Source organism: Clavispora lusitaniae, assembly GCF_014636115.1.
Source record: "Clavispora lusitaniae strain FDAARGOS_655 chromosome Unknown tig00000187_pilon, whole genome shotgun sequence".
Lineage (NCBI taxonomy): Eukaryota > Fungi > Ascomycota > Pichiomycetes > Serinales > Metschnikowiaceae > Clavispora > Clavispora lusitaniae.
The window spans coordinates 129,776-154,675 of record NW_027093980.1 but is presented as its reverse complement, the minus strand read 5'-3'; the positions used below and the strand labels follow the sequence as shown (position 1 = coordinate 154,675).

The window sequence follows — 24,900 nt, the reverse complement described above, 5'->3', positions numbered from 1 at the left end:
CCTAAAGCCAAAGAAAAGGTCTAGAACACACTTGGTGTACGTTCTGGGATCATCCTTTAAACCCACCTGAGTCTCATGCCTTGTGGGTCTTGATTCCGAGGGCATACATGTATTCTTCACTGCGAATAAACCTTGGATACGAGTCCGTTTCCATGAGCTTGTAAATGGAATGTGCCACTTTAGCAAAAACTGTGTAGATGTCATCGAGGCGTATGGTGAGATCAGCTGGGCTGCCATCCGTTTCTTCTTCTAAAACACCCCCAGGTGGTTTCGCTTCTTGCTCCGCGATATTCTCTCCCTGTTTTGTCTTCTCATCTCTTCCTTGATCATCTTTGGTCTCCCAATCCAATATCTTTTCATATGTCGGCGTTTTCAAGTATTCGGAAACATTATCTGGAACATCCCAATCCCCTCGAATTTGCATAACCTTGCGCACATCTTGACGCAAATTGTAGTCAAGGTTTACATCGCATTCAGATTCCAGGCTGAGATACGTCGAATAGAGATGGAACGCCATTGAGTAGGACGAAGCTGTATGTTTCTCAATGGCTTCGCTGATAAGCGCTCTTTTAGCCTCGCTTTGGCAATTATTGTGAAGTTTCCACAACTGTGAGGTTCGCTTTTTCAGCTTGGCAAAATCAACCAATTGAATATACGCCTCAACATTTTCCCCACTGCATTCTTTCTCAAGATGAACCTTGAACAAGCATCTCATTCCCGGATCACTTAAAATTTGCTTTAAGGACACTTGTTTGCAGCTTTCAGTTGACTCTGTAGATGACCGTCCTTCTCCTGAAAAGTTCCCTTCTTGTGAGGAAACATCAGTGGACTGAGAACCAACAACGTCTGATGCTTCGTATAGACTTTCCCAACGACAAATCTGTCTGCCATTCTCAGTTAGCGTATATAGCGCATCTCTGTGGTTTGTGAAATCTGCACCAGAATCGTCGTCTGTAACAGGAATGATAAGTTCATACTTTACCATGAGTCGTCCAATCTCCATGGCTTCAGGTATGGACAATAACGCCGTACAATCCATGAGCCACTGTACCACGGATTTTCCCGAGAAACAATAATTGATTGTGATTTCTTTATCCTCTGTCTTTAAGGTCCTGTTTTTGTAAAGGCGGATGCCAGTATTGGATTCGTAGTATTGGACATGGGAATCAGACGCCATGTTTGTAAAGTATTTATGGTGAAATGGGCTCACAAATACCTTTGGTGTGTCAATAGTAGGCGGGAGTATATCTTCATTCGAAGAAGTGGGATGAGAAAAAAAATCACACGTTTCGTGCTCAAACACAATTTGTACTATTGGGGGCTTTTGCAGAGGAGACCACACATTTGGAGCATTGGCCATCATGTTAGTAACTAGAATATTGATGACGTATTCGGAATATAGTAATCGATTCGACTCTGAGCGGTCATATTGGAACAAGTTCATGGTGTTAAAATTCGAGTAAACAACGTAGGGCATTTTATCTCGCTTGACACCAAGGCGTTTGCATACTTGCGACACAATTGCCACGCCTTTAGGTGTGACTTGAACTACCGAATCTAGTGACACATGGTTCTCAGTGCGAGCTTCTGGATTATGGAGCAATTTTGCAGAGAAGAACTTTTTGATCAAATTGAACGCCAACTCAGGCTTTATAGTGTACGAGATTGTCGTTGTGACTGTTTCTTGAACGATATTGAGTTTGAGTTGGCTCATTTCCTCAATCGCCTTGCTAACGTCAAAGGAAAAAGGATAATGCTGCTTAGCAAATATGTTGTACTTTTGCTTTGGCGCCTTATCGGAAAGCTGTAATTGGATCACTAAGATTGTGAAAATATCAACAACACTCTTGCTTTGGACGCGAGAGCCAGATTTACCTGGCCTAAAGCTGCGGGGCGCCTCCAGATTTGCGAGATGCGTAGGAAATACACCCATGTGCCACCCAAACGAGGAAGGATTGCTATCGAATCAAAAGCAATTTCCAAAGAGATTGTTCTTTATAAGTATCGGCCTTTGGGAAGATGAAACATGAGATGGTACATGATGTGGCAGCTGCGCAGAATCTGAAACAACAGGGTGCGCGTAAATGCAAAACACGCAGAACTGTGCTTCTATATGCACCGAATATAACCCCTTACAACCTTGTGAGTTTCTTGAATGAAACACTGTCATCTATAAGCGAAGCTAAATCGTCCAATGACGCATCGAGCTGAAGCATTTTTGAATCTTCAATGACAGTCTCTTTGTACATGTTGTAGTTGTTGTTCCCATTGACCTCGTTGTTGCTGGTGATGACATCAAAGAGGATTCCCATTTTGTAGAGATTGGCCCAACAGTCTCGTAAAACTTTAGGCGACCAGATTCTCTGGCTCACTTTGATGCTTGCAAGCACAGTGCTGTCAATATGCGAGCTATTGGAAGAGAGAGTAGTCGCCTCTCGATTAAATGTTTTCATCATCTCCGTATACTCTGCGTAAGCCAAGTTGAAATTCACATGGGGAACCTCGACTCGTTCGATCCATCTTGCTGCAGCAATGACAAGAAGAAGTTCCAAGTTGGAAAGAGCCCCCACTATGGACTGCACGTAGTTGGGGGACATGTTTTGCATATATGTTTCAAATAAGTTTTCGAGCGGGAACGGCTGTGCAATGCTGATTTTAGATACAGGCAACACACACGACACATTGACATCCTTGTAGTTTTTCGTGGTGTAAAAAACTTTGTAGAGGATTTTCTTGAGGACCGAGGGCCGTTTGTAAAAACCTTCTATGCAGTTGTTCCAGAGGGCCGGGTACTCCTTATTTGTGAAGTGGTGGAAGTTCTGGGGGGCCACAGTCAAATTGAGTTTTGCATTGCGCCAAAATTCCTCTATGGTGGTGGCCTTTGTGATGTCAATGATTCTTTGGCTGAATCTGCTTCTCACTCTTTTCTCTAGAAGTTCTCGTGTGGTGATCATAGTAGACACGCCTATCACCGCAATGGGTATTTTTGAGCTTTGTGACAAGTCGAAAATGTTGTATAGCAAAGTCTGTTTGGCGTTGCTGGTGAATTTCTCGATCTCCTCAATGATGATCACTATAGGTGTGGGGTGTTCATTTGCTTCATCGTATTTTCTGCCAGGCGCATTGCTGTCCAACGTGAGAAGAATATTTGTAAACGTATCGCTGATGGCTCTTTGCTCGAACGTGGTTGTTTCTCCTGTCACTGCGCCAAACTTGTTGCTGTTCATATCCAACTGTCGAGCAATCTCACGGAGCGCAATTTTGTCGTCAGAGTGGAGACATGCGTTGAGTTTTATTGTGATGAACAGATCACGATATTTTGCTCGTAAAGAGTCAAGGGCCTTATCCAATATTAGCGACTTTCCGGAGCCTCGCGGTCCAATCAAAAGAGTAGAGTGGCCTTCAAAATCTCGAATCGTATGTTCCATGATACTATGTATCTGGTCATAGGGAGCCCAAAGCAGTGAATTCTCGAGCTGGGGAAACTTTTTTCCTGTGAGCTGGGACATAATTGTACGCCGCATGAGATCCACATCACTTTGCTCAACAGATACAGAAAAGGCGCCTTCTTCGTCACTTTTGTGAACCCCATTAGTAGTGGAATCGCCTGTTCTATTATTGGTGCTATTGTTAAAATTATTGGAATGGGCAAACCCATCATCATTGTTTTGTGTGCTAGACTCAAGAGCGTCGTTGTTTGGATTTTCGATTTCTGCATCCATGGAACCATTTAACTCGTTGTCGTCATGAAAGCTGACTGGCGTACTGTGCAAAGCTTCATCGGCTGAATGCTTTTTTGTACCTTCAGATTCACTGGATTCCGTTGCTTTGATGTCTCTGCTATCTTCTTGTACCTTTTGCGCTTGACTTTCCATGTGTGGGTGCTTCTTGCTTTGAGATTCGTTTGTTTCCGAGCTGAAGACAATCTCCGATTTCGAGAGTTTGCGGGCCCCGGAGGTTTCCTGTGACGAGGAATTGAGCACAGCCTGTCCCGGTTGCAAACTACTTCCTGGTGATGTATGTTGTAGTGAGTCTGGAACTTGCAATTGCAGAGAGACATCCGGTGAATTTTTAGTGCTTTTTTCCTCAAGAAGCCTACGCAATTCATCTGTCCCCGTCAATGCAATTTTTGGCATTGGCTTGGGCGTTTTCAGCAGCTCTTTTGCGTGAGGGAGGTTGCGGAAGTATTCCGTACCTAACAACATAGGAACCTTTCGTTTCTTTGCAGAATGTTCCAGCAAGGGAGAAGGCGAAAGGGATTTTAGTTTTTCTTTCAACTGGTCCGTTCCCAAGAGCAGGATCTTGTGCTTTCTTTTGGGTAGAGGGTTTTGGGTGTTTGGTGTTTGGTTCTGGGACTGCGGATGTTCGGACTTGTGAAGCCGCTTTTCGAGCTTGAGGCGCTTCAAAAACTTGTCAGACTTGAGTTCTTCGATGCTATATTGCTTCACGGGGCAAAATTCGCCTTCAAAGTCCTTGAATTGGGACATGGTACAAGACATGGAATGAAGGTGATTTGTGTAAATCGCGAAGAGTCGCGCACATGTACTAGATAAGATGGACAAGAAAACATGGGTAGGGAATAGGAAAAAAGATGGATAGACGAAAACTTAAATAGGTAAAGGTAAATGCTGATACCTTATGAAGTGAAATCTGATGAAATTAATGAAGTGCTGTAGATGAAGTAGATGAACATATGGAAGTGATTATAGCAGTACAATACCAGAGAATGAGACATGAGTAAGAATACAGACAATGAGTAGGAGAGCCAGCCTATTCCAATAGAAAGGTAGTACTAAGGTGTTCATGTATGCCCTTGACGTGTATTTTAGATTTTTTTTTCTGGTTTCTATAATTGTGTATTTCGCTCTATTTGGAAAAAAGTACGAATGAAGAGATGGAAATGAGAACACCGAATACATTGAATGAATGCATTAAAACAAATACTGTAACACAACTACAGAATACGACATAGTAACCACATAAAAGTCAACAAACATAGTACGACATAATAATCAGAGTAATTTAATAAACATACACACAAACGTGGATACAATATGACGTACACTTATTACGTACATACAAATCAACACATAATTATACAGATACACAAGTACTGCGCATGCAAACAGAACCGTCGTCTGGATTATGCGGAAAAGATACCACGAGGCCTTTGAGAACAGCAGTTCATACCCCGAACGTCCTTTTTGATTGCCTACACTCGATAACTTCCGCATTCATTACAAACTAACATCCGGCGCAGGCGCCAGCGTCTCCCAAGCTACATCCAAGCGTCTAGAACAATGCGTCCAACGTGCAGCACACACACATGGCCGCCAAACAGCCCATCAAACAGCTGTCGTTGTTATTGCTGGGTTTCTGCTGAACATAGTATTGCTGCTGAGGCTGCTGCTGGTAGTAGCCGCCTTGCGGAGGCCCCTGGTGGTAGCCAGGACCTTGCTGGTAGCCTTGCTGGTAGCCCGGGCCTTGTTGGTAGCCTGGTCCTTGCTGGTAACCTTGGTTGTAACCGCCGTATCCTTGTTGTTGGTACTGGGGTTGTTGAGGAGGCGCGTAGCCTCTGGAAGATTGCTCGTTGGAGGCTGGTGCGGGGCCCAGACTCTTGTCGTTGCTCCAGTTAGGAGGAGGGCCGGTGGGAGGATCGAATTTGGACATGGTGGGCAGAAAACAATGATGGAGACGAGAGTTTATATGTTGCGAGGGAAGGTCAAGCTTGGGTGCAGGCCTGGGTGCAGGACACCCCGCGGGTCGAGTCAGGCGTTGAGGCTTAGGCAGGTCATGAAGGGTCGCTTCTTCTTTTCGCTTCTCTTCTTCGTAGGGGATTGGTAGTGCTCATAACATTGTCTGGGGAATTCCGGTTTGGCACGCAGGACAACACAGTGAGGTAAGAAGCGTAGACTGGCCTTCCGCCTCGACCGAGGCAGCACAAGCTTGAGCGGACTAATTTTTCTTGTCGGAGATTACTCTGCGCACCGAAGCACCAACTTCACGGAGTTTGCAGACATGTTGGAAGGCACGCATGTGCTTATCGGCCCGGCTTGTCGCAAGTTGCGTGATGTATATGCAATATTTATCTGAGACAGAAAACGGTCGATCCCTTGGGAGACATGGCCTCCCGACAGACCCTTGGAATCAGGATTTCGCATGGATCATCCTGGTAGGAGAGGAGCCAAGCCCATTGGTGTCTTGGCCGACCAGAATAGTCTTGGCTCAATTATCCAGGGTCTACATTCAGACCCACAGAGACGAAAGATGAGAAGTGCAAATGTAGAAGGGTAGCCCTCTCAGGTTTAAACATATACATATATTTCCACATCGAAAATGTAGTAGCTGAAACTAATTCATAACTAATTAATTGAATAGAACGTCTAGAACCTAATAAAGAGTATTTACTATTAGCCGATCAACAGCTAATAAAGTGCCAAATACACCTATACTACTTATAGCAAAGTTACGACTCTAGGTAGACAATGCTGCCAGATCCGCCAGTGGAAGCCTGTTAACAATTGAGCCTCTCAACAATTGGAAACAATCGAGCTCTCAACAATTGAGCCTCACAACTAGGGCTCGGACAACCCCGATTTGTAAGGGTTGATCGACTCTTATGAAAGTATGTATTGTAAAAGTCATATTCCATGCAGAGGATAGAAATAAATAAGGAAGAAAGACTTGTCACTGCTATCGTGGCTCAAGCCAGATTGATGTTAAAGGAGCCAGAGAGCCTCAAATTACTCCAGCTGAAATATGAGGACGCACTAATCTTACACTGGTGCTTATTACTTGCACACTTGTCTCGCTCAGCCAGACGCTACAATACTTAGTTGCCATTTGAAGTACAGATGCCAAGTCGCTTTTGATGTCGTATTGGTACGCGGAGAAGTTGTGGCATGACCTTTGCGTAAGTACAGTCTATGGCTAATCGATCTTACTTAAAATCATTCTGTCGGATCCTCTATAGAGTAGAAGTTGACTCAGGTCACCACGGATATTTCCATTCTGGAAGGTAGTAATATACAGAGCCAATGATTGCAGTCTTCCGAAAATAGAAAGTTGTTTCCAAGGGCTGATGATCTCCATTGAAACGACAAATAAAAGTAAATGGACCAGTGTGTAAGAATCAATTCTCCATTGATGAATGTTACAACTTCCACGTCTTATCAAATTTGCATTAACAGTAGGAACTTTTTTACTCAAGTTTCAAACCTCTTTCTGGTTGCATGGGTTCAATTATTTAATTCAAACGACCTAGGGTGACCAATTTGATTAAAGTCGATAGTACCAAAGTACCTAATATAAAAAAGAAAATTCACGTTTCAAGAAGCTAGTAATTGGGACATAAATTTACTTGAGGGAAATTGTACCAGGCGCATTTCTTGTCCGAATCTTTTATAAGGTTTGGTACCTCACTTGAACGGTCATTTGTTTCCTGAACGGTCATTCCTTTCCTGAACGGTCATTCCTTTCCAATGTATGTGGTTCTTAATTACTTTTACATTGTGATGAAGTCGTAAACTTAAAGCTTCCCTACACTTAGTCTGTTAAATTTCCATAGTCCAGCCTGATCGTCATCAGTTGCAGAAGCGTTTCTTTTTTTGCTCCTTTCATTTCTCACCATGTCTAATATCCGTGACTTAGGACTTTATGCACTTGCTTATCTCCTTCGCGAAGAGTCACTTCAGAGCACCAAACCAAAAGATTTACGAGAAATTGCATCAAATAGAACTTCGTTGCGCAATTGTGATGAAAAGAAATATCAATATTGTGGGCGATGCAAGAGAAGTGTGAATATCGATATGCCCTGATTTGACGCTCACCAGACCCTTACGGCAAATGCCAGTCGCTCTAACATAAATGCCCTTATTTGCACAATGCACGTGATCAACAATGCCACGGCAATTTTCCCTGGCATTCCTTCGCTGCAGGGACTAAACTGTAAGTCAAAAACAAAAGAGAAACAAGTGGCGCTCTCAAAGCATAGCCAGAGAGTCCAAGGGAGAAAATGTAGAGATATGGACACTTGAAAGATAAGCATGCGAGCTTTGTGCTAATTTACCCCCTGTTCTGTGTTGCGATAAGATACGGCTGAAGTTTCCACATTGACGTGCATAAAGAACAATGCCACAATCAGCATATGAGAGGAGAAAAAAAAAGGAAAAAAATTGACGGCTTCAGCTTTTGTAGAAAGTGTGGATTGCGTTTGTGTGTCTGTGTTTGAATCATGGCCAATGACAGTAGAAATGTGCCAAAGAATGTTTCTTGGCAGCTGTCAAATGGGTGTCTGTCTTGGCCTCGGAAAAACTCTCATGCAAAGACTTTTTACGATGTGCACATGCATCTTGTGTAAAAAAGACCCATCGGAAGTGTGGCGTTTGGGCCTCCCCGTTTCCCATTATTCAAATAGACCTGAAAATCTTGAAGCATTTCCATCTCACAAATTATCATCTCACACATTATCGATGGCTGCTTCTACAACTTCAATTTCGAGCTCTTCTGTTGGAAGCACAAAAAAGGCTCGCTCGCACGACATTAATGTCACCGTTACCCAAAGCATAGACCCTGAGAAAGTTCAACAAGAACTTGAAAAAGATGACTGGCTGTTTCACGAGGGAAATGTGGAAGAATTAGAAAACTCTCCGTATCCAGAAGTCCGTGCTTCTGTCACGTTGGACATTGATATGCATGTCAAGCTCAACCATTGGAGAACATGGTTTTTGACCATTGCGTTTGTCATTGTTTTTTCTGGGGTCAATGTCTTCTTTTCCTTGCGCTATCCCTCCTTGTCTATTGGTTTTATTGTGGCCCAGGTGGTTTCATATCCAATTGGTCGTGGTTTGGCTTTGCTTCCCAACTACAAGCCGTCTTTTTTGCCGGATTTTTTTCAATTAAATCCGGGTCCCTACTCAAAGCAAGAGCATGCCTTGCTCACAATTGTGGTTTCGTTAACCACCTCCACGTCTTATGCCATGAACATCTTGAATGCCCAAACAAACTTCTATAATCAAGACCTCAATGTGGGATACATGATCTTGTTGGTCTTCTCCACTCAGCTTTTAGGTTATGGCGCTGCAGGTTTGACTCGGAGATGGATCGTGTACCCAGCATCGATGATTTGGCCCCAGACTTTGGTGACCACTTCCCTTTTCAATACTTTGCACTCCAACAAAAACGATGTCTTGAATACTATGAAAGCTAATGGCTGGTCCATGTCGCGTTACAAGTTCTTCGTTTTGGTATCTAGCTTCAGTTTTGTCTTCTACTGGCTTCCAGGATATTTGTTCAAGTCCTTATCGTACTTCAACTTCATTTGCTGGATCTGGCCCAAGAATATTGTTGTGAACCAACTTTTTGGTGTCGAATCTGGATTGGGAATCATTCCCATTTCCTTTGATTGGACTCAGGCAACCCAGGCCACAAACACTTCTCCTTTGGCAACACCAGCATGGGTTTCTGCCAACACTTACGCTTCGGTCTTCATTTTCTACATCCTTTTGTTGCCAATCTTGTACTACACAAATACCATGTACGCCAAGTACATGCCAATGATGTCGACAACCACTTACGACAACACAGCCAAAAAGTACAATGTCAGCAGAGTTCTCACGAAAGATCTCGTATTCAACAAGGAAGGATACAAGGCGTATTCACCATTGTTTGTGCCCTTTTCATACTTGCTCTCATATGCCCTTAACTTTGCAGCCGTGATTGCGATTTTTGTTCATTGTGCTTTGTACCACGGCAAAGACATTGTCAGGAAGTTGAAAGACCAGAGACATGGAGGCGAAGACATTCACAAAAGGTTGATGAACAACTTCAAAGAGGCGCCAGATTGGTGGTACTTGGTTTTGCTTGCCGTTTCAATTGTGCTTTCCTTCGTTACGATTTGCAAATTCGAAACCCAGTTACCGTGGTGGGGTCTCATCATTGCTCTTTTGATTGCATTCCTCAATTTCATTCCACAAGGATTGTTGGAAGGAATCACCAACCAGCACGTTGGCTTGAACATCATCACAGAGCTTGTTGCTGGTTACATCTGGCCCGGTAAACCAATTGCCAATATGATGTTCAAGCTTTACGGGTTCATTCCTATGAGACAGGGCCTTGACTTTTCTCGTGATTTGAAGATCGCCCAGTACATGAAAATCCGGCCACGGATCTTGTTTGCTGCTCAAATAGTGGGCACTTTAGTCTCTTGCTTGGTTAACGTTGGAGTCCAACAGTGGATGCGCTTCCACATCCACGATATTTGCTCACCCACTCAATCAGATGGTTTCACCTGTGCTAACGGTAGAACTGTTTTCAATGCCTCTATTATCTGGGGTGCTGTTGGTCCTGGCAAATTATTCAGTCCTGGGAAACGCTACAATGCCTTTATGTACTTTTTCCTTATTGGCTTTTTTGCACCCATTGTCACTTTCTTTGTCAAGAAAAGATTCCCTAAGCACTGGGTGGGCAAAATCAATGCTCCTGTCTTCTTCACTGGCCCAGGAAATATTCCTCCATCGACAGTCTACAACTACTCGTTGTACTTTATTGTTTCCTATGGTTTCAACCACTACATTCGCAAGTGGTACCGTCTTTTCCACATGAAATACACCTACATTTTGTCTGCGGCCCTTGATTCTGGTGTCTCCATTGCCGCAGTGCTTATTTTCCTTTGTGTTTCTTACCCAGCTGGTTCCCTTAGTTGGTGGGGAAATAACGTGTACAAGAACACTTATGACGACGCTTACAAAACCTATTATAAATTGGGAAAGAACGAAACATTCGGGCCCACCACATGGTAAACAGGGCATGATAATCTTGCGAAACCTAATTGTTTAATGAAATAGTCGATGGCATCAATACATAATACTCGAGTCTATATTGTACATTTTTATGTGCGTAAAATCGTAATAGCCAGTACTAATATATGCCCTTTCGAATTCTATTCGTCTTACTTATTAGGATGAACGTAATACCTGTCTCACAAGATACTCGATTTGTCGTTTCGCATGTGAGAAAAGAAGACTCTACTGTAGACTAAAAAAACTTAAATGATGTCTGTCTTGATTATGGTTCTAAATTGGACTGGTGCGTTACCGTTTAGTTGCAAATGTGCTAAAGTAGTGTGATGATATATATGCGCGTGCCAGAATTTACATTGCCTAATTGAGTGCAACAAGTAAAAACGTAGATAAAATTTTTACGGCTGTGTGCAGGGCCTTCAATTTGCATTCACTGACACATCAGCAAAAGAAGTAGACAGGCTAGCAAAATGGGAAAAATGAGTAAAATATGGAGCAATACAGCAAGAATCCAAACCTAGCATATGGACTCCTTTTGTTTGCCTGCTTTTGTGCCTCTGTTCAGACATTAGCCAAATCACATAGTTAAGGAGACCGGATACTACATTAGGCCCACAAAACGTCCACTTCGTAACTACTAGTACTATCTGCGATCATGAGTATCTAAATTCGCTTTTACCCTCATCAATGGCACAATGTGATGCCAAAATGGCAGCATCTGGATTGGAGAAACCGTTGACGGTATATCACGTGCGGAAATCTAGGGCTCGCGACCTAGCCTCATTGTCCCGATTAGGAAGGTATACTCACAACTTCACTACAAGAAGCGCGAAAATCACACATGTGAGCACGGGCACCTGCACAGGAGCCGCACAAAAATTTTTCACACACCGCACTCTAGCCAAAGCTCTTTTCTCTCTCTCTCCTGTTACTTTTCTTCTCCACCAAAAAAATGTCTGACGTCGAGGAACAACAACAACAAATCGAAGAGCCAGTTGTGCAACAAGAATTGCAGTTGGTTGAGTTGGCCACCCCAATCCCAGCCGATGTCCAAGCTGCTCAACAAGAGATCAAGTTGTTCAACAAGTGGTCTTTTGAAGATGTCGAAATCAAGGACGTTTCTTTGGTTGACTACATTCAGGTCAGAACCCCAGTGTTCATCTCCCACACTGCTGGTAGATACGCTTCCAAGAGATTCAGAAAGGCTCAATGTCCAGTTATCGAGAGATTGACCAACTCTTTGATGATGAACGGTAAGAACAACGGTAAGAAGTTGAAGGCTGTTAGAATCGTCAAGCACGCTTTGGAGATCATCCACGTCTTGACCGAGCAAAACCCATTGCAAGTTGTTGTCGACGCTGTTGTCAACTCTGGTGCCAGAGAAGACTCCACCAGAATCGGTTCTTCCGGTACCGTCAGAAGACAAGCTGTCGATGTCTCTCCTTTGAGAAGAGTCAACACCGCCATTGCTTTGTTGACCATTGGTGCTAGAGAGGCTTCTTTCAGAAACGTCAAGACCATTGCTGAATGTTTGGCCGAAGAGTTGATCAACGCTGCCAAGGGTTCTTCTACTTCTTACGCTATCAAGAAGAAGGACGAGTTGGAGAGAGTTGCCAAGTCCAACCGTTAAGAGGGTGGTGCGTGTATTGTATATTTTCATACTAAAGTCATTTTAATGCGAAGTGTAATTGCTATTAACTGCGTATCATCAAGAGGTTGGAAACTGACAACTGTGGAATTAGAATACCATCTAATTTCATTTATTGTGGCATTTTGCATTAATCTTGCGTACCTAATTGCACTGTGCCACATTTCATAAGACTGAAGTAAGGTGCCAGACAATTAAGCTCACACTTACATAGGCAGGTTCTTGTACGCTTCTTTTATCACTGTGGGCTTTTTATGAAGATGCGGCGAAACCTGGAGTCTCAGAATACAATCAATATCACCTGTAGTCGAAAATATTTACCGAGTAATGTTACATCACCTCCACCAAAAACTATATTCTCCTTTCCATTAATTAGTTCCATGCCCCCATATATAAAATACATAACCCTTTCCAAACCCTCTCACACTCTGAGGGGATAAAATAATCGAAGAAAAAAGCATAGAGGACCGTTTTTCAAAAGCTGGTCATACCGGTCGAGTCTTGCTTGTAAAAGAATACATTCTTCTGATTTTTCATCGTCTTCCGAGAAGTTTTCGCTGTTGAGGATTGTGTTCAAATGCTCCAATGTCTGTCTGCGTCTTTCGATAAAAGTTATCCGAACTGCCCACTCTCTATTAATGAGACCGATTAATAGACAGGCTGTAAAGCAGCATCCTGTAAATATTTGAGCGTTTCGGTACGATTTTGGCCCGTTACCCTTTTTGAGTTTAAGTCCAATCACCTCAGCTGGAAGCGAAAAAAGACCAACGACAATATTTAGAATCGACCAAACAGCAGGGAGTTGACCGGGCTTATCTAAAAGCTCTAAAGAGTCCAAGGCCAAAGATTGGGCCATAGTACTTCCCAAGCCAACAGGGCCACCTAGGAGCACAGCTAACACTATTAAAGATGCATAGGAGGAGGCGTTTAGCCAAAAGGCGAAAAGTAAAACCGCCACATATGCACAGAAAAAAGAAGCCGTGTTATAACGGCCAAAAATATCTCCTAGTTGGCCGACAGTAGGTCTGCCCACAACTTGGGCTCCGTTCAATATAGCCAATAAGTTTGACGCTTGCGTGTGAGATAATCCAACCAGGACAGCGTAGTTCGAGAATGAGTAAAGCACCAAGATGTAGCCAATGAGAATGATGCCAAACCATATTGCCAAAAGTGCAATGGGGTACTCTTTGAAAGTACTGATATCAAGAATGGTCTTGATGTTTGAAAGAATATTTGCTTTTGTTAAATTAGCCCTGTAAGGAATTTTTTGTGGGTTTCTTGGTCTCATGAAAGCAGCTGCAAAGCAAGAAACACAAAATGAAATTATGCCAACCATCCGTAATGCCCATTTTTGGTTTCCTGTTTCTTCAATGACTCGATTGAGCGAAAGAGCAAATACCACACCTCCTAAACCACCTCCTGCCACAGCAATACCCATGGCAGTGGATTTCTGTTTCCGAAACCAAGTGGGCAAGATCAAAGTTCCAGGGATGAAAATCATCGCAAATGAAAGCCCCACCATCACACCTTGGCAAACGAAAACCTCCCAGAACTTGGTGCTAACAGATGCAAGCATATACGCTAAAGTCTGGATGGTGATGCCCAATAAATTTACGGGAGTCTGCCCGACTGTTTTCACTGCTAAAACAGTAAGAGGCGCCAAAAACTGTGCTAGAAAAACAATCACACCTCCCATTAGAGCATAGTCGTACATAGTAGCACTTGGGAAAGCATTAGAGTTCAAGTAGTAGTTCAAAAACACACCAAATGCAGCATTGACACCCCACGTCGAAAACATCATTAGCATCACCAAAAAAGCCTGCCAAAATGCAAAAGGGCCGTCAATGGGGTGGTCTTCTTTTAGAGTTTCAGACTCGGGATGCGTGTCTGCTTGTTTCGAATCTAGTTGTTCCACGAGAGTCTGCTCCGGAAGCCGGTCTCTATATTCTTCAAACTCTTCATTGTCAAGAAGATGGTCGTCCCTAATGGCTGTAATGATTCTTGAGAGCTCTGAGACATTTGTGGGATTTCGGGACAAGTGCAAAGATCTGCAAGAACTGGAATCTGCCAAAGGCTGAGGTACGAAGTCAGAGTCTTGAATCTTCTCCAGTTCTAGCGACGTGGTCAGATGGATCAGCATGCTAAAGAATAAAGAGAGAAAAGGGGGCCAAGACGGCAAGAAATGGGCTACTGTTTAATGTAGATAAGTGTAGGTTTATGTAGGAGTGTGCTAGCATGAGTAATCATCTCCACTTTAACAACCGGCGCGCCGGTTGCTTGATATGCAATATGCATAAGAACTGCAGAAGTACATGTCCTTTGAAAGTTGAATTAACTCCGTTCGCGTCACACGTTTTTAATGAAGTGTTTGAAGCAGTGTGAGAGTGCAACATTCGGATTTGGCTAGTTCTAGCTTGCTCTGGCGGATTGGTGAAAGCGCAATCGGAATGTGTGAGATAATGGAAAAACGCGCCGCACATGTCAGAAGTGCGGCTCGGATAGCTCTACCCGAAGGGGAAATTGCCGAAGACATGACTTTGTCCCGATTTTAGAGAGTTCGGTGTTTGGATCGTGCAATACAAGGAGGAGTGCGTCCAATTCTATTGATTAGTTATTTTAAGATGCATTACGATATGTTGATTTGATTTAAAGCATAGATTTGCTTATCGGAAACCTCAAGGCGAAGCACAGTTTTTGTGCGAAACGGCTGAAAGAAGGGGAAATGAGATCAGCCCCACAAAATGAAGACGAAAAAAAAAATGTTAAAACCAAAAGATGGAAAACTAGACAGTAGAACCACGTTAGTTTAACATTATTAAGCGATGGGAAGCCTTTTGTCTTTTGTATGCTCGGATCGCGGTCCGACCAAAACGGAGATTAACTCCGGCCTCTTGTAATCAAGATTGCAAGTAATTTGCCAATTGAGAAAATATTAGGTAAGAAAAGCCTGCCTTTTGCCATTCCAAAATGCTTAGGTAGGATGATTATGATGGGGAGTGATAATCGATTTAATTACATATCCAACACTCAGTATGTACTTCACTGGGCCGTACCTCGTAAATAACCACAGTAGAGGCTCGAGCATTCTTTTTACTTCTATTTGCTCCCTGATTTAATTCCAGAGAAATGTACAATAATCGAATGGACCATCCATGAACAGAAAAAGTAAGCCACGAGAAACAAGATTTTGAGCGTTCTTCGAACTGAGTCGTATCCTATTTTTTACCTACAATCACCTAACACTAAATTTGTTTCCACGATCTCTTTACATGGTCATAAAGAACGAGGATCCAAACCTGGGAATTAAATTTCTCCCATTATTCACTGAGACCGGCTGGCCTAAAACCTATAACTCCAGAAACTTTTGCTATGGTGGTCTTTTCCGTTCCTTCATCGATGGTGCCTAATGAAGAGTTAGTAAGCGTATAATCGAGCTTCAATCACCCAGTTAGACTCAGCCGAAAAAGGAGGGACACAAATTGGAACACTAAACACCCCGATCATAATAATCTCTTCAATTGGTTCTCTCATTTGGAATAATTGATTACACTCTTTGTCCTACATGCTGGCAACGATAGGGCGCACAAATTACGGTTAGATCTCATTTATCAATAGCCTTAAATATCATTCAAGAAAGCTCTGATTTCCATAGTTTCTTTCCTACTGTGAGCTGTACCTTCAATTCGATTATCGCCCTTTCCACCGCTTGAGTCTTTTCTTAATTTTTTTTCTGAGCTCTGTCTTTCGATTTGCCTCTACTTATTTTTCCGATCACTATCGCACTCCACAATACTCAGGTCGTGCGCGCCTTTTCATCCGCCCCACTTCTTCTTCATGTCTGGGTCGTCGGAATTTCTCCCCAAAGGCATTGATCTCGTGCAAAAAGCCATCGAGGCCGACACAGCTACACGGTATGAGGAGGCTTACAAACTTTACTATAATGGATTGGACTACTTGATGTTGGCGCTCAAATATGAGAAGAACCAAAAGTCCAAGGAGTTGATCAAGTCCAAATTCACCGAATACTTAACTCGGGCTGAGCAACTCAAAGAGCATTTGGAGAAGCAGCATGCGCAGAACGGAAGTGCAGCAGAACTGTCCCTGTCAGGGTCGACCAAGGCGAAAAAAGCCGGTGAAGACGACGAAGACGCCGATACAAAGAAGCTTCGAGGCGCTTTGGCAGGCGCCATTTTGACTGAGAAGCCCAACGTCAGCTGGGACGACATTGCCGGCTTGGACGCAGCGAAAGAGGCCTTGAAAGAAGCGGTCATTTTACCCGTCAAGTTCCCCCAGTTGTTCACTGGAAACAGAAAACCCACCTCGGGAATCTTGTTGTATGGTCCCCCCGGTACTGGTAAGTCGTACTTGGCTAAGGCTGTGGCGACGGAGGCGAACCTGACATTTTTCTCTGTGTCGTCGTCGGATCTCGTGTCGAAGTGGATGGGTGAGTCCGAAAGACTTGTCAAACAGCTTTTCACCATGGCTCGTGAAAACAAGCCATCGATCATTTTCATCGACGAAGTGGATGCCCTCTGTGGGCCCCGTGGTGAAGGCGAGTCCGAGGCTTCGCGAAGAATCAAAACAGAGCTCTTGGTTCAAATGAACGGTGTGGGAAACGATCTGGGCGGCGTTTTGGTGTTGGGCGCCACCAACATCCCATGGCAATTGGATGCAGCCGTGCGGAGACGTTTTGAAAGGCGTATTTACATTGCGTTGCCGGACATTGAAGCCCGCAAGCGTATGTTTGAGTTGAACATTGGCGAAGTGGCCTGCGAGTGTACGCCGCAGGATTTGCGGGTGTTAGCCGAGATGACAGACGGGTACTCGGGCCACGACATTGCTGTGGTGGTGCGAGACGCATTGATGCAGCCGATCCGGAAAATCCAGCAGGCCACGCATTTCAAACGTGTGGATGTGGATGGGGTGCAGAAGTTGACGCCGTGCTCGCCGGGCGACGCCGGCGCAGAGGAAATGAGCTGGCTCAATATTGGCACGGACGAGTTGAAGGAGCCAGAATTGACCATTAAAGATTTCGTCAAGGCTGTGAAGAACAATCGTCCAACTGTGAACGCCCAGGATATCGAGAACCACGTCAAGTTCACCAACGACTTTGGTCAGGAGGGAAACTAGTGACAGAGACTCTTAGGTCAAAGTTGCAGTGCCTTGTGCGTTGAAGGTTGGGTCCTTTGACTTACGTTGAATTCGACATTTCTAGACAGAGCATTACGTCTACTATCTTCTTGAAAATCTTTGAAGAGGCATGTGTGTAATAATGGTGCAGTTAATGCAAGCTGAAAAAAGAGGTAGTAGAAGGTCTATCGAGTCATGTCTGTCAATGTGTCATTTTACGCCTTCCTTTGTTAGAGACTACAGCAATAACAATAATAGATGGAGCTTCCTATCATTCCAATAAATCTTTAAGGTATAACTTTATATCATCCTGATCATAATTCACCAATTACCTAGCTTTCACGCATGGAATTCAAGATGCTCATCTCCAAGCTCTCTACATTTGCCGCAGCAACACTGTTCTACACCTGTATGTCTTCATCACAATCAATTCTAGTAGTACATTCACTAAAGTACAGTGTTTTACTCTCTTGTAGGAGATCTTTCCCGCAAACGCAGGGCAAACAAATCCTCCTCGTCATCTCTTCCCCTCGTCTTGAGTTTACTAGCAAACAAATCCTCGTCGGCATCATCAGCTCTCAGATATTCGCCCCGTCTTTTGTTGCGAGGGACACGAGGCCTGGTTCTATCTGGCTCTCCATGAAGCAAATAGTATCGCGAGTAGGCTCCAGCATTTTTAACTTTTCTGTCCAGCTGGAACGATTGTCTTGCGTACAAAACGACTGCACTATCGTCCTCCTCCATGTCATTCTGTTGCTTCTTTTCCTCTTCAATTTGTTTTTTCTTCTCGCCAAACAAGTCCTGTTCTCGCTTCTTTTCCTCTTGCAGTCTGTGGAAAGCAATGGAAGCACTGTATGGCCGCGTCTCTCTCTCCTGTACGATCGAGGATACATACTCTTGTGAAAAGTCGCTCTTCTGCTCGACGCTGTTGGGCCCAGCAGAAATGGACAACGCATTCAAAGCGAGAATAGCATCTTCGTGTGTTTTGAAGATGGCATTGACATTCGAGTCGTCGATCCACTGGATCCGAAACCACACAATCTTGTCGTTGGCAACGTAGTCGCCGTCCTCTTCTCTGTAGTTCAAGTAGTAGTCTATGAAGAATTTGATGTCGTCGGTGGACAAATTGTCCACACCTCGAAAATGCAAGGCCTCGGGGCGCAAGGTTTCTGTGGTGCCGTTGACAACGACCTCGACCTGCTGTTCCTTCAACTTTTCCTGCTGTTGTTTTTCTTCATCGATTGTTCTTGTCATGAACCCGCCATACGGTGCTGGTTCCATAGTAGTTGGTGGTGGAAAAGGTGTGCATGCAATATATGGGAAATAAGTACGTTTCGAAAGTCTACAACTTTGAGTTCGTTAATGCATTCTAATAGATGGATAGGTTCTTTGTCAGCTCTGACCATAGAGCCGTTGTTTCACTATATAGCTGTTATTTCGTTTCATCTGTGGTCCTAACTGAGCGTGTAGAAGTACAAAATGTGTCAGATGGCTAGAGCACCAGACAGCCATCTAAAATTGTTGGAGCTTCTGACATTCTGGAGCATTAAGATCGTATTTCATTTTTATGGCACTGTGGCTCTCAATAGGTACATGTACCTCTGGTTTCTTTCTATCTTCAAGCTTCCTCGCTCATGGAGTCTGGGTCTTCGCGGACGAAAAGAACGTTGTTGCATCGAATGAAGATCTCGCCAATCTTTTCTTCTCGCTTCCCGTTCTCGTCCCGGATCACTTCATAAGTCTCGTCAAGCTGTAGGTTCATGTAGTTGTCGATGGATAAAAGCGTGCCCTTGTACTCTGTTTTGTTCCATTTCAAACGGACAATCACCTGTTTGTTTAGAAGCGTTTTCAAAAACGGCTTGGGATTAATCGGTTGAAACTGCTGGTTAGTTCTGGCATGGGGGTTTGGAATGGTCGTTTTACGTACGGAAGACATGTTGTGGAAACTGTAGAGAAGAGATGTTGATGGTAGCTGATGATAACAGTGCAGGACTTATTGAGATACAGAGGAAACGTCAGCAAAAGACATGAAAAAAACACAACAGAAAAAATTATGGATAGGAATGACATGCACATCAAACAGTAGCATGCTCTGCTCAGATACCTTCCAATGACACTCACAGAGGAGGAAAGTCACCATTTCTTTACTGGCGTTGGTCCAGCTGTGTGCACTCCCGTGTATTGTATTCCAGATACACTCGTACTTTTGTTAGCATAAACGCCATGTCTCTAACTGCCGTTTTAGCCTCTGGGTTCGCCCTTCGGTTTGCCGTCCCGACGCTTTTGCCGCATATTTCACACTCTTTGGCTGCCACTCCTCAAATCTCCACACCCATAGACTCATTTCGGTCCATTCGAGAAGCAGTGTATTTTTTGCAAAATGGCATGGACGCGTATGACGGCGGTCTTGTTCACCATCCACCGCTTCTAGTGGCGATCTTCCGGGTCCTCAGCGAACTTTTTGGCCCATGGAGTGAAGTTGCGTTCAACTTTCTTTTCGCTGCGGTCGACGTGGGCGTGGCTATCAAACTTACAAACTTGAACCGCTGGTACAACCAGCACCAGTCGAAGAAAACTAAAAGTCAATTCACTGCATTCAGCGATGCGTTAGTGGCGTCGTTATACTTGTTCAATCCGCTCATGGTGTTGACTAACTGGGCCCATTCGACTCAACCAATATCGTATTTCCTAATTGTGGAACTGATTGCCCAGGTCTTGGTGGACAAGAACGCTTATCGCGGAGCCATATCGCTCGCAGTAGCCTCCTACCTTTCTTACAGTCCCTTGTACCTTCTTTTCCCCCTTTTGGCTTTGACATACATGGCATCTGGGAGAGGAAGCTGGGGTAGAGAAGTTGTGGTGCAGTGTTCGGCGATTTTCGTGGCATCTCTTTCGATGTTGATGCTCTTATCTTTTGCATTGACGGCGCTGCAAGACTTTGTCTTCCAATGTTACTGGCCGGTTATGCTGTTTCTGAAAATAGCCCCCAACATGGGTCTTTGGTGGTACCTTTTCACAGAGATGTTTGACTTTTTCACGCCCTTGTACAAGGGAATCTTCAACCTCTACAGTTTCGTGTTCATTGTTCCTCTCACCATCCGTCTCTATGAGCCCGCTTCGCTGCCGAAAACAGGAGACTCTTTTTTAGCAATGGTGTTATGTTGCTTGTGGGTTTCTTTCACGAAACCATATCCAGTGGTTGGTGATCTAGGATTCATCTTGTCCATGCTTCCGATTTTCAAAAACACAGTGATTCCACGCACAAAGTTTTTGCCCTTGACGATGTTGATGCTTATTGTGTGTTTGCTTTTGGCACCTATTTTCTACTACTGCTGGATCGTTTTGGGCAACGGAAACAGTAACTTCTTTTACAGCATGAATCTTGTGTGGGCTGGCGTACATGTTTTGCTTTTCTTGGATCTTATCTGGGGCCGCTTGGTGTACGACTATGTCCAGATAAACCAAGTCAAGGACACTGAAAGTATTCGTTTGACACAAATGTAGTGGCTATAGAAATGGAAGTCGATACAAGACCTTCAAAGAATGGTAATGGGAGTGTCTTCTCTTTGTAGTGAGCTCGCTTTTTCTGGAATCCGTTTTCAATACTAGAGATTCTCCATACTATAGGCAAGCACTATTTAAAGCCACAGATGATAAATTCGCTTCTGGTTATTAAAGTTTAGGCAACTAGCTTTAAAATTGCCTCATCCAAGTTCTAGTCATTTTATAGATGGTCAAGTATCACGAATTAATAATCTTCACTTCGACAATTCCTTCTGTGAGAATTTTTATCTTGATTCAAATTGTAAAGATGAACAAAGCGATTTCATAAATCAACCCAGAGAACTACTATCTATCTTATCTTACTTTGACTTCACTCTTTCGATTCTCATTTAACAAGATACCTAATCTTACGAAATGGGTCGCACTATGTTGTTCGATATGAGCTTCATTTGGTGCTATGACGTCTTCGTTCTAGTGACAACTAGTAGATTGAAAACACAATGAAGCATTTACAGAAAAGCCCAGCCCACCATCAATTTTGTGTTTTCTTGTGTCTTTATTAGTCTTAGCATATATAGTGACCTGCACACAACCCACACATAACGACCACACCACACAACATTCAAGCATACAGACACATGAGCCGAGTCATCTTCAGCTCGAACTCAAAGCCGGACATCCAAAGCCCCACACTGTAACCAGCCCGCCCCTTACAGCTTGAAAACGGCCAAACGGTGGAGGGTGGGTCACGTGACCCACAGCCAATCACACCCGTCTCATTCGCACTACTTCTCCAAAAAAAAATCGCTACACCTTCATTCTCCCCCATGTTGTCTCGTGTTTCCGCCCGTGCGTACAGCTCTGCTCCCGTGAAATTGGTCGCTAGAGACGCGTCCGGAAGTCTCTCTTCCATCTCCCTTGTGGTCAACAACTCCGGCTCCAAGGCCGGCAAAAGCGGTGTGGCTCACTTGTTGTCCAAGTTTGCCTTTCTCAACACCGAAACCAAGTCTGCCTTGCGTTTCACCAGAGAGTCTGAGCTCTTGGGTGGCCAGTTCTCGTCGCACGTGACGCGTGACGCCATTGTGTTGAACGCCAAGTTCTTGAAGCAAGACTTGCCTTACTACGTGGAAGCTTTGGCCAACACCATTGCCAAGCCCCAATTCCGCCCACACGAGTTCACCGAGGTGGTTGTGCCTGTGGCCAAGGCCGAGGCTGCATCTGCCGCCGCCAGCAACGCCTTTGTTGGCCTCGAGGCTCTCCACGCGCTTTCCTTCAGAAAGGGCTTGGGAAACCCCTTGTACTATAACCCAGCTTCCTCTGTGTCTTACGAGGACGTGACAGAGTTTGCTGCACACGCGTACACGGCCGGCAACGTGTCGCTCGTGGCTTCGGGCGTCAACGAGGCTGACTTGGCTGGTTTTGTGGCCGAATCCGCCTTCTCGGACTTGTCTGCTTCTGCCGCTTCTGCTGTGCCAGTCAAGTCCTTCACCGGCAAGGAGACCCGCATCACTGCCGCTGGTGAGTCTTTCGCAGCCATTGCTGTTCCTGTGGCCAAGGCTGACTTTGCCAAGTACGAAGTCTTGTCTGCCGCTGTCGGCACTTCTGTTTTGGCTGGTGTTGACTCGCCTTTGGCCAAGATCCCAGGCGCCGACTCCAAGTTGTACCAATACCAAGACGCCGGCTTGTTCGTCGTTTCTGTGTCTGGTGACGCTGCTTCTGTTGCTCAGGGCATCAAAAACGCCAAGAAGGCTGTCGAGGCCGTCTCGGCTTCTTCTTTGTCTGCTTCTCTCAAGGCTGCCGAGTTGTCTGTTGCTTTGCAAGAGTCCTTCGAGTTCCCAAGAGAGATCAAGATCTCTGCCGACAGCGCCAAGGGTGTCAAGTTGGGCGAGTTCAACTACGTGGCTGTGGGCAACACTGATGTTTTGCCATACGCCGACGAGTTGTAATGCATATTCATAGAGCACATACATAAGACGCTGCTGCCATACGTACAAAGAATGTAACTGAACCGCTACTGAGATTCTAACATTATCATTTTGTATCTGCATACTATTACTAAAGCTTTCAAATCTGTCTTGCACAATCATGCGAAACAAAACACCCGTACATCCCGTTTATTCCCCTCTGGCGCCCCTCCGAAAACTCGATTTATTTTTGTAGATTTAGCCTCTTAAGAGCTTCAATGTGTTCCTGGAAGTGGTTTAAACTCTCCAAACACTCACGCTCAATTTGACGATATGATGCAAGAGATAAGATGTAAACCCTTATGAGTTTAATCCTGCACACAGCCACATACACTCATCTCAGCATTCTTCGTTGACAAATCTTCAACAATCTAAAATCATGTCGGACGCGGAGGAAGCTTACAACGAGGCCCCAGAAAACTTTGAGGATTTCGATGCTCCAGACCATTTTTCAGATGACGAGTTTGCCGACCCAGACCCAGTCTCCCACCAAAACGGCAATGATGCCGAAATGAAAGCCGAAGATGGCAGAACCATAGTCCATGGCGGCTACAGCGAGGCCGATGCTCAAGTAAGAGTGAAAACAACAAAGGAGTTGGCGATCCCCAAAGAGGACAGAACAACGACACCATACATGACCAAGTACGAAAGGGCCAGAGTGTTGGGAACCCGTGCATTGCAGATTTCTTTGAATGCGCCTGTGTTGGTGGACATCGAAGGTGAAACCGATCCTTTGCAGATCGCCATGAAGGAGTTGGCGCAGAGAAAAATCCCCTTGGTCATCAGAAGATACTTGCCTGACGGATCGTACGAGGACTGGGGCTGCGACGAGTTGATTATCGAAAACTAACTGTACATTAATAGATTACCTCTTGACTGTTTGTAGGCAAGCCTGCTGTGCTACTGCTCAGCTTCCTCTGTTTCTGCATTTACTCTAGCTTTGTTTCTGCATTTACTCTTCCTTTGTTTCTGCATTTACTCTATGTACGCCCCGATCCAGTTGGAGCCGTAGAATAGCTTCTTGCCGTCCATCTGCTCCTTCACAAAGCCCTTGGTGAGCGAGTCAAACGCCTGGCGAGAGAGGCGGTGGTCTCCTGAGCCAATGTCGCCTAGCTGCACCGAACAGCACGCTTCCTTCAACTCGTCAAAGTCCACTATAAGGTTGAACTTGTTTTCCTCCGTGGTGAACACTTTCAAAGCGTTGACAATCGTTGTCTTGTCGTCGACTTTACTCAACTCCACAGCAATCACCTGTGAAAACTGCGCAAACGTAATCAGATCCCCGCCGCCTAGCATGTCTTTGAGTGTTTCGTCTGAAGGTAGCTCCAAGCCCAAAGTTTTGTGGACATTGACCAAATCCGAAAGGGTGATTTTTCCATCCTTGGAGTCGCTGTCGATCAACGTGAAGGCATTTCGAACCTGCGTTTTTTGTTCGTTTGAAAGAGTGACAAGTACCATGATGTAGATGTGGTTGACTTGTCATACGCAGGATGTAAACAGACGATTTGGTCTGATACAAACAAAAAAAAGAAAAGAAAGAACAAGAAAGGGACAAAGGAGAGACATTATATTTAATGACTTGGGAAAGCTGGCTGTCTTTGTTGGTTAACGATTGGTCTACTGATTTATATCTGACGTGGTGATATTTGCTTATCAACACACACGCATGCATACTGAATAGACATACGAAGTAGCTTATGTCGACATTCACCATCAAGCGATTGAATAAAGAAGTTGAGCCATGATTGGTTTCCGAAAGACAAGCCATAGTGTTTCAAAGGAGATGTTAGAATAGGCATGACAGAAAGACGATCGTACAGCGGAAACAAGGGAACAAAAGTAGAAGTTTGACATT

The 24,900-nt window shown here is 44.4% G+C and overlaps 13 protein-coding genes across 13 annotated transcripts; 6 read left to right on the top strand and 7 right to left on the bottom strand. All coding sequences in view use genetic code 12, as the record gives it.

The window, feature by feature from the left end:
* Positions 1-73: 73 nt before the first annotated feature.
* SST2 (GTPase-activating protein) lies at positions 74-1,933 on the bottom strand (the record flags this gene model as incomplete). Its single annotated transcript, XM_002615101.1, has 1 exon — positions 74-1,933. The coding sequence occupies one exon, from the start codon at positions 1,931-1,933 to the stop codon at positions 74-76; it is 1,860 nt and encodes a 619-aa protein (XP_002615147.1).
* Positions 1,934-2,132: 199 nt separating this feature from the next.
* Positions 2,133-4,499, bottom strand: ORC4 (origin recognition complex subunit 4; the record flags this gene model as incomplete). The annotated part of the gene is made up of 1 exon (XM_002615102.1): positions 2,133-4,499. The coding sequence occupies one exon, from the start codon at positions 4,497-4,499 to the stop codon at positions 2,133-2,135; it is 2,367 nt and encodes a 788-aa protein (XP_002615148.1).
* A 793-nt stretch (positions 4,500-5,292) lies between these two features.
* Positions 5,293-5,670, bottom strand: FOB63_004078 (uncharacterized protein; the record flags this gene model as incomplete). Its single annotated transcript, XM_002615103.1, has 1 exon — positions 5,293-5,670. The coding sequence occupies one exon, from the start codon at positions 5,668-5,670 to the stop codon at positions 5,293-5,295; it is 378 nt and encodes a 125-aa protein (XP_002615149.1).
* A 2,476-nt stretch (positions 5,671-8,146) lies between these two features.
* Positions 8,147-10,799, top strand: FOB63_004077 (OPT family small oligopeptide transporter; the record flags this gene model as incomplete). Its single annotated transcript, XM_002615104.2, has 2 exons — positions 8,147-8,199; positions 8,417-10,799. The coding sequence occupies 2 exons, from the start codon at positions 8,147-8,149 to the stop codon at positions 10,797-10,799; spliced, it is 2,436 nt and encodes an 811-aa protein (XP_002615150.2).
* Positions 10,800-11,751: 952 nt separating this feature from the next.
* On the top strand, positions 11,752-12,429 carry RPS5 (40S ribosomal protein uS7; the record flags this gene model as incomplete). Its single annotated transcript, XM_002615105.1, has 1 exon — positions 11,752-12,429. One exon carries the CDS (start codon positions 11,752-11,754, stop codon positions 12,427-12,429), a length of 678 nt encoding a protein of 225 aa, XP_002615151.1.
* A 439-nt stretch (positions 12,430-12,868) lies between these two features.
* Positions 12,869-14,587, bottom strand: FOB63_004075 (uncharacterized protein; the record flags this gene model as incomplete). Its single annotated transcript, XM_002615107.1, has 1 exon — positions 12,869-14,587. One exon carries the CDS (start codon positions 14,585-14,587, stop codon positions 12,869-12,871), a length of 1,719 nt encoding a protein of 572 aa, XP_002615153.1.
* Positions 14,588-16,281: 1,694 nt separating this feature from the next.
* On the top strand, positions 16,282-17,577 carry VPS4 (AAA family ATPase; the record flags this gene model as incomplete). The annotated part of the gene is made up of 1 exon (XM_002615108.1): positions 16,282-17,577. One exon carries the CDS (start codon positions 16,282-16,284, stop codon positions 17,575-17,577), a length of 1,296 nt encoding a protein of 431 aa, XP_002615154.1.
* Positions 17,578-18,039: 462 nt separating this feature from the next.
* FOB63_004073 (uncharacterized protein) lies at positions 18,040-18,858 on the bottom strand (the record flags this gene model as incomplete). Its single annotated transcript, XM_002615109.1, has 1 exon — positions 18,040-18,858. One exon carries the CDS (start codon positions 18,856-18,858, stop codon positions 18,040-18,042), a length of 819 nt encoding a protein of 272 aa, XP_002615155.1.
* A 337-nt stretch (positions 18,859-19,195) lies between these two features.
* SMX3 (mRNA splicing protein) lies at positions 19,196-19,513 on the bottom strand (the record flags this gene model as incomplete). Its single annotated transcript, XM_002615110.1, has 1 exon — positions 19,196-19,513. The coding sequence occupies one exon, from the start codon at positions 19,511-19,513 to the stop codon at positions 19,196-19,198; it is 318 nt and encodes a 105-aa protein (XP_002615156.1).
* Positions 19,514-19,800: 287 nt separating this feature from the next.
* FOB63_004071 (GPI-anchor transamidase subunit) lies at positions 19,801-21,081 on the top strand (the record flags this gene model as incomplete). The annotated part of the gene is made up of 1 exon (XM_002615111.1): positions 19,801-21,081. The coding sequence occupies one exon, from the start codon at positions 19,801-19,803 to the stop codon at positions 21,079-21,081; it is 1,281 nt and encodes a 426-aa protein (XP_002615157.1).
* Positions 21,082-21,908: 827 nt separating this feature from the next.
* Positions 21,909-23,027, top strand: QCR2 (ubiquinol--cytochrome-c reductase subunit 2; the record flags this gene model as incomplete). The annotated part of the gene is made up of 1 exon (XM_002615112.1): positions 21,909-23,027. One exon carries the CDS (start codon positions 21,909-21,911, stop codon positions 23,025-23,027), a length of 1,119 nt encoding a protein of 372 aa, XP_002615158.1.
* A 397-nt stretch (positions 23,028-23,424) lies between these two features.
* Positions 23,425-23,895, top strand: RPO26 (DNA-directed RNA polymerase core subunit; the record flags this gene model as incomplete). The annotated part of the gene is made up of 1 exon (XM_002615114.1): positions 23,425-23,895. The coding sequence occupies one exon, from the start codon at positions 23,425-23,427 to the stop codon at positions 23,893-23,895; it is 471 nt and encodes a 156-aa protein (XP_002615160.1).
* A 125-nt stretch (positions 23,896-24,020) lies between these two features.
* On the bottom strand, positions 24,021-24,503 carry FOB63_004068 (uncharacterized protein; the record flags this gene model as incomplete). The annotated part of the gene is made up of 1 exon (XM_002615115.1): positions 24,021-24,503. The coding sequence occupies one exon, from the start codon at positions 24,501-24,503 to the stop codon at positions 24,021-24,023; it is 483 nt and encodes a 160-aa protein (XP_002615161.1).
* Positions 24,504-24,900: the final 397 nt, after the last annotated feature.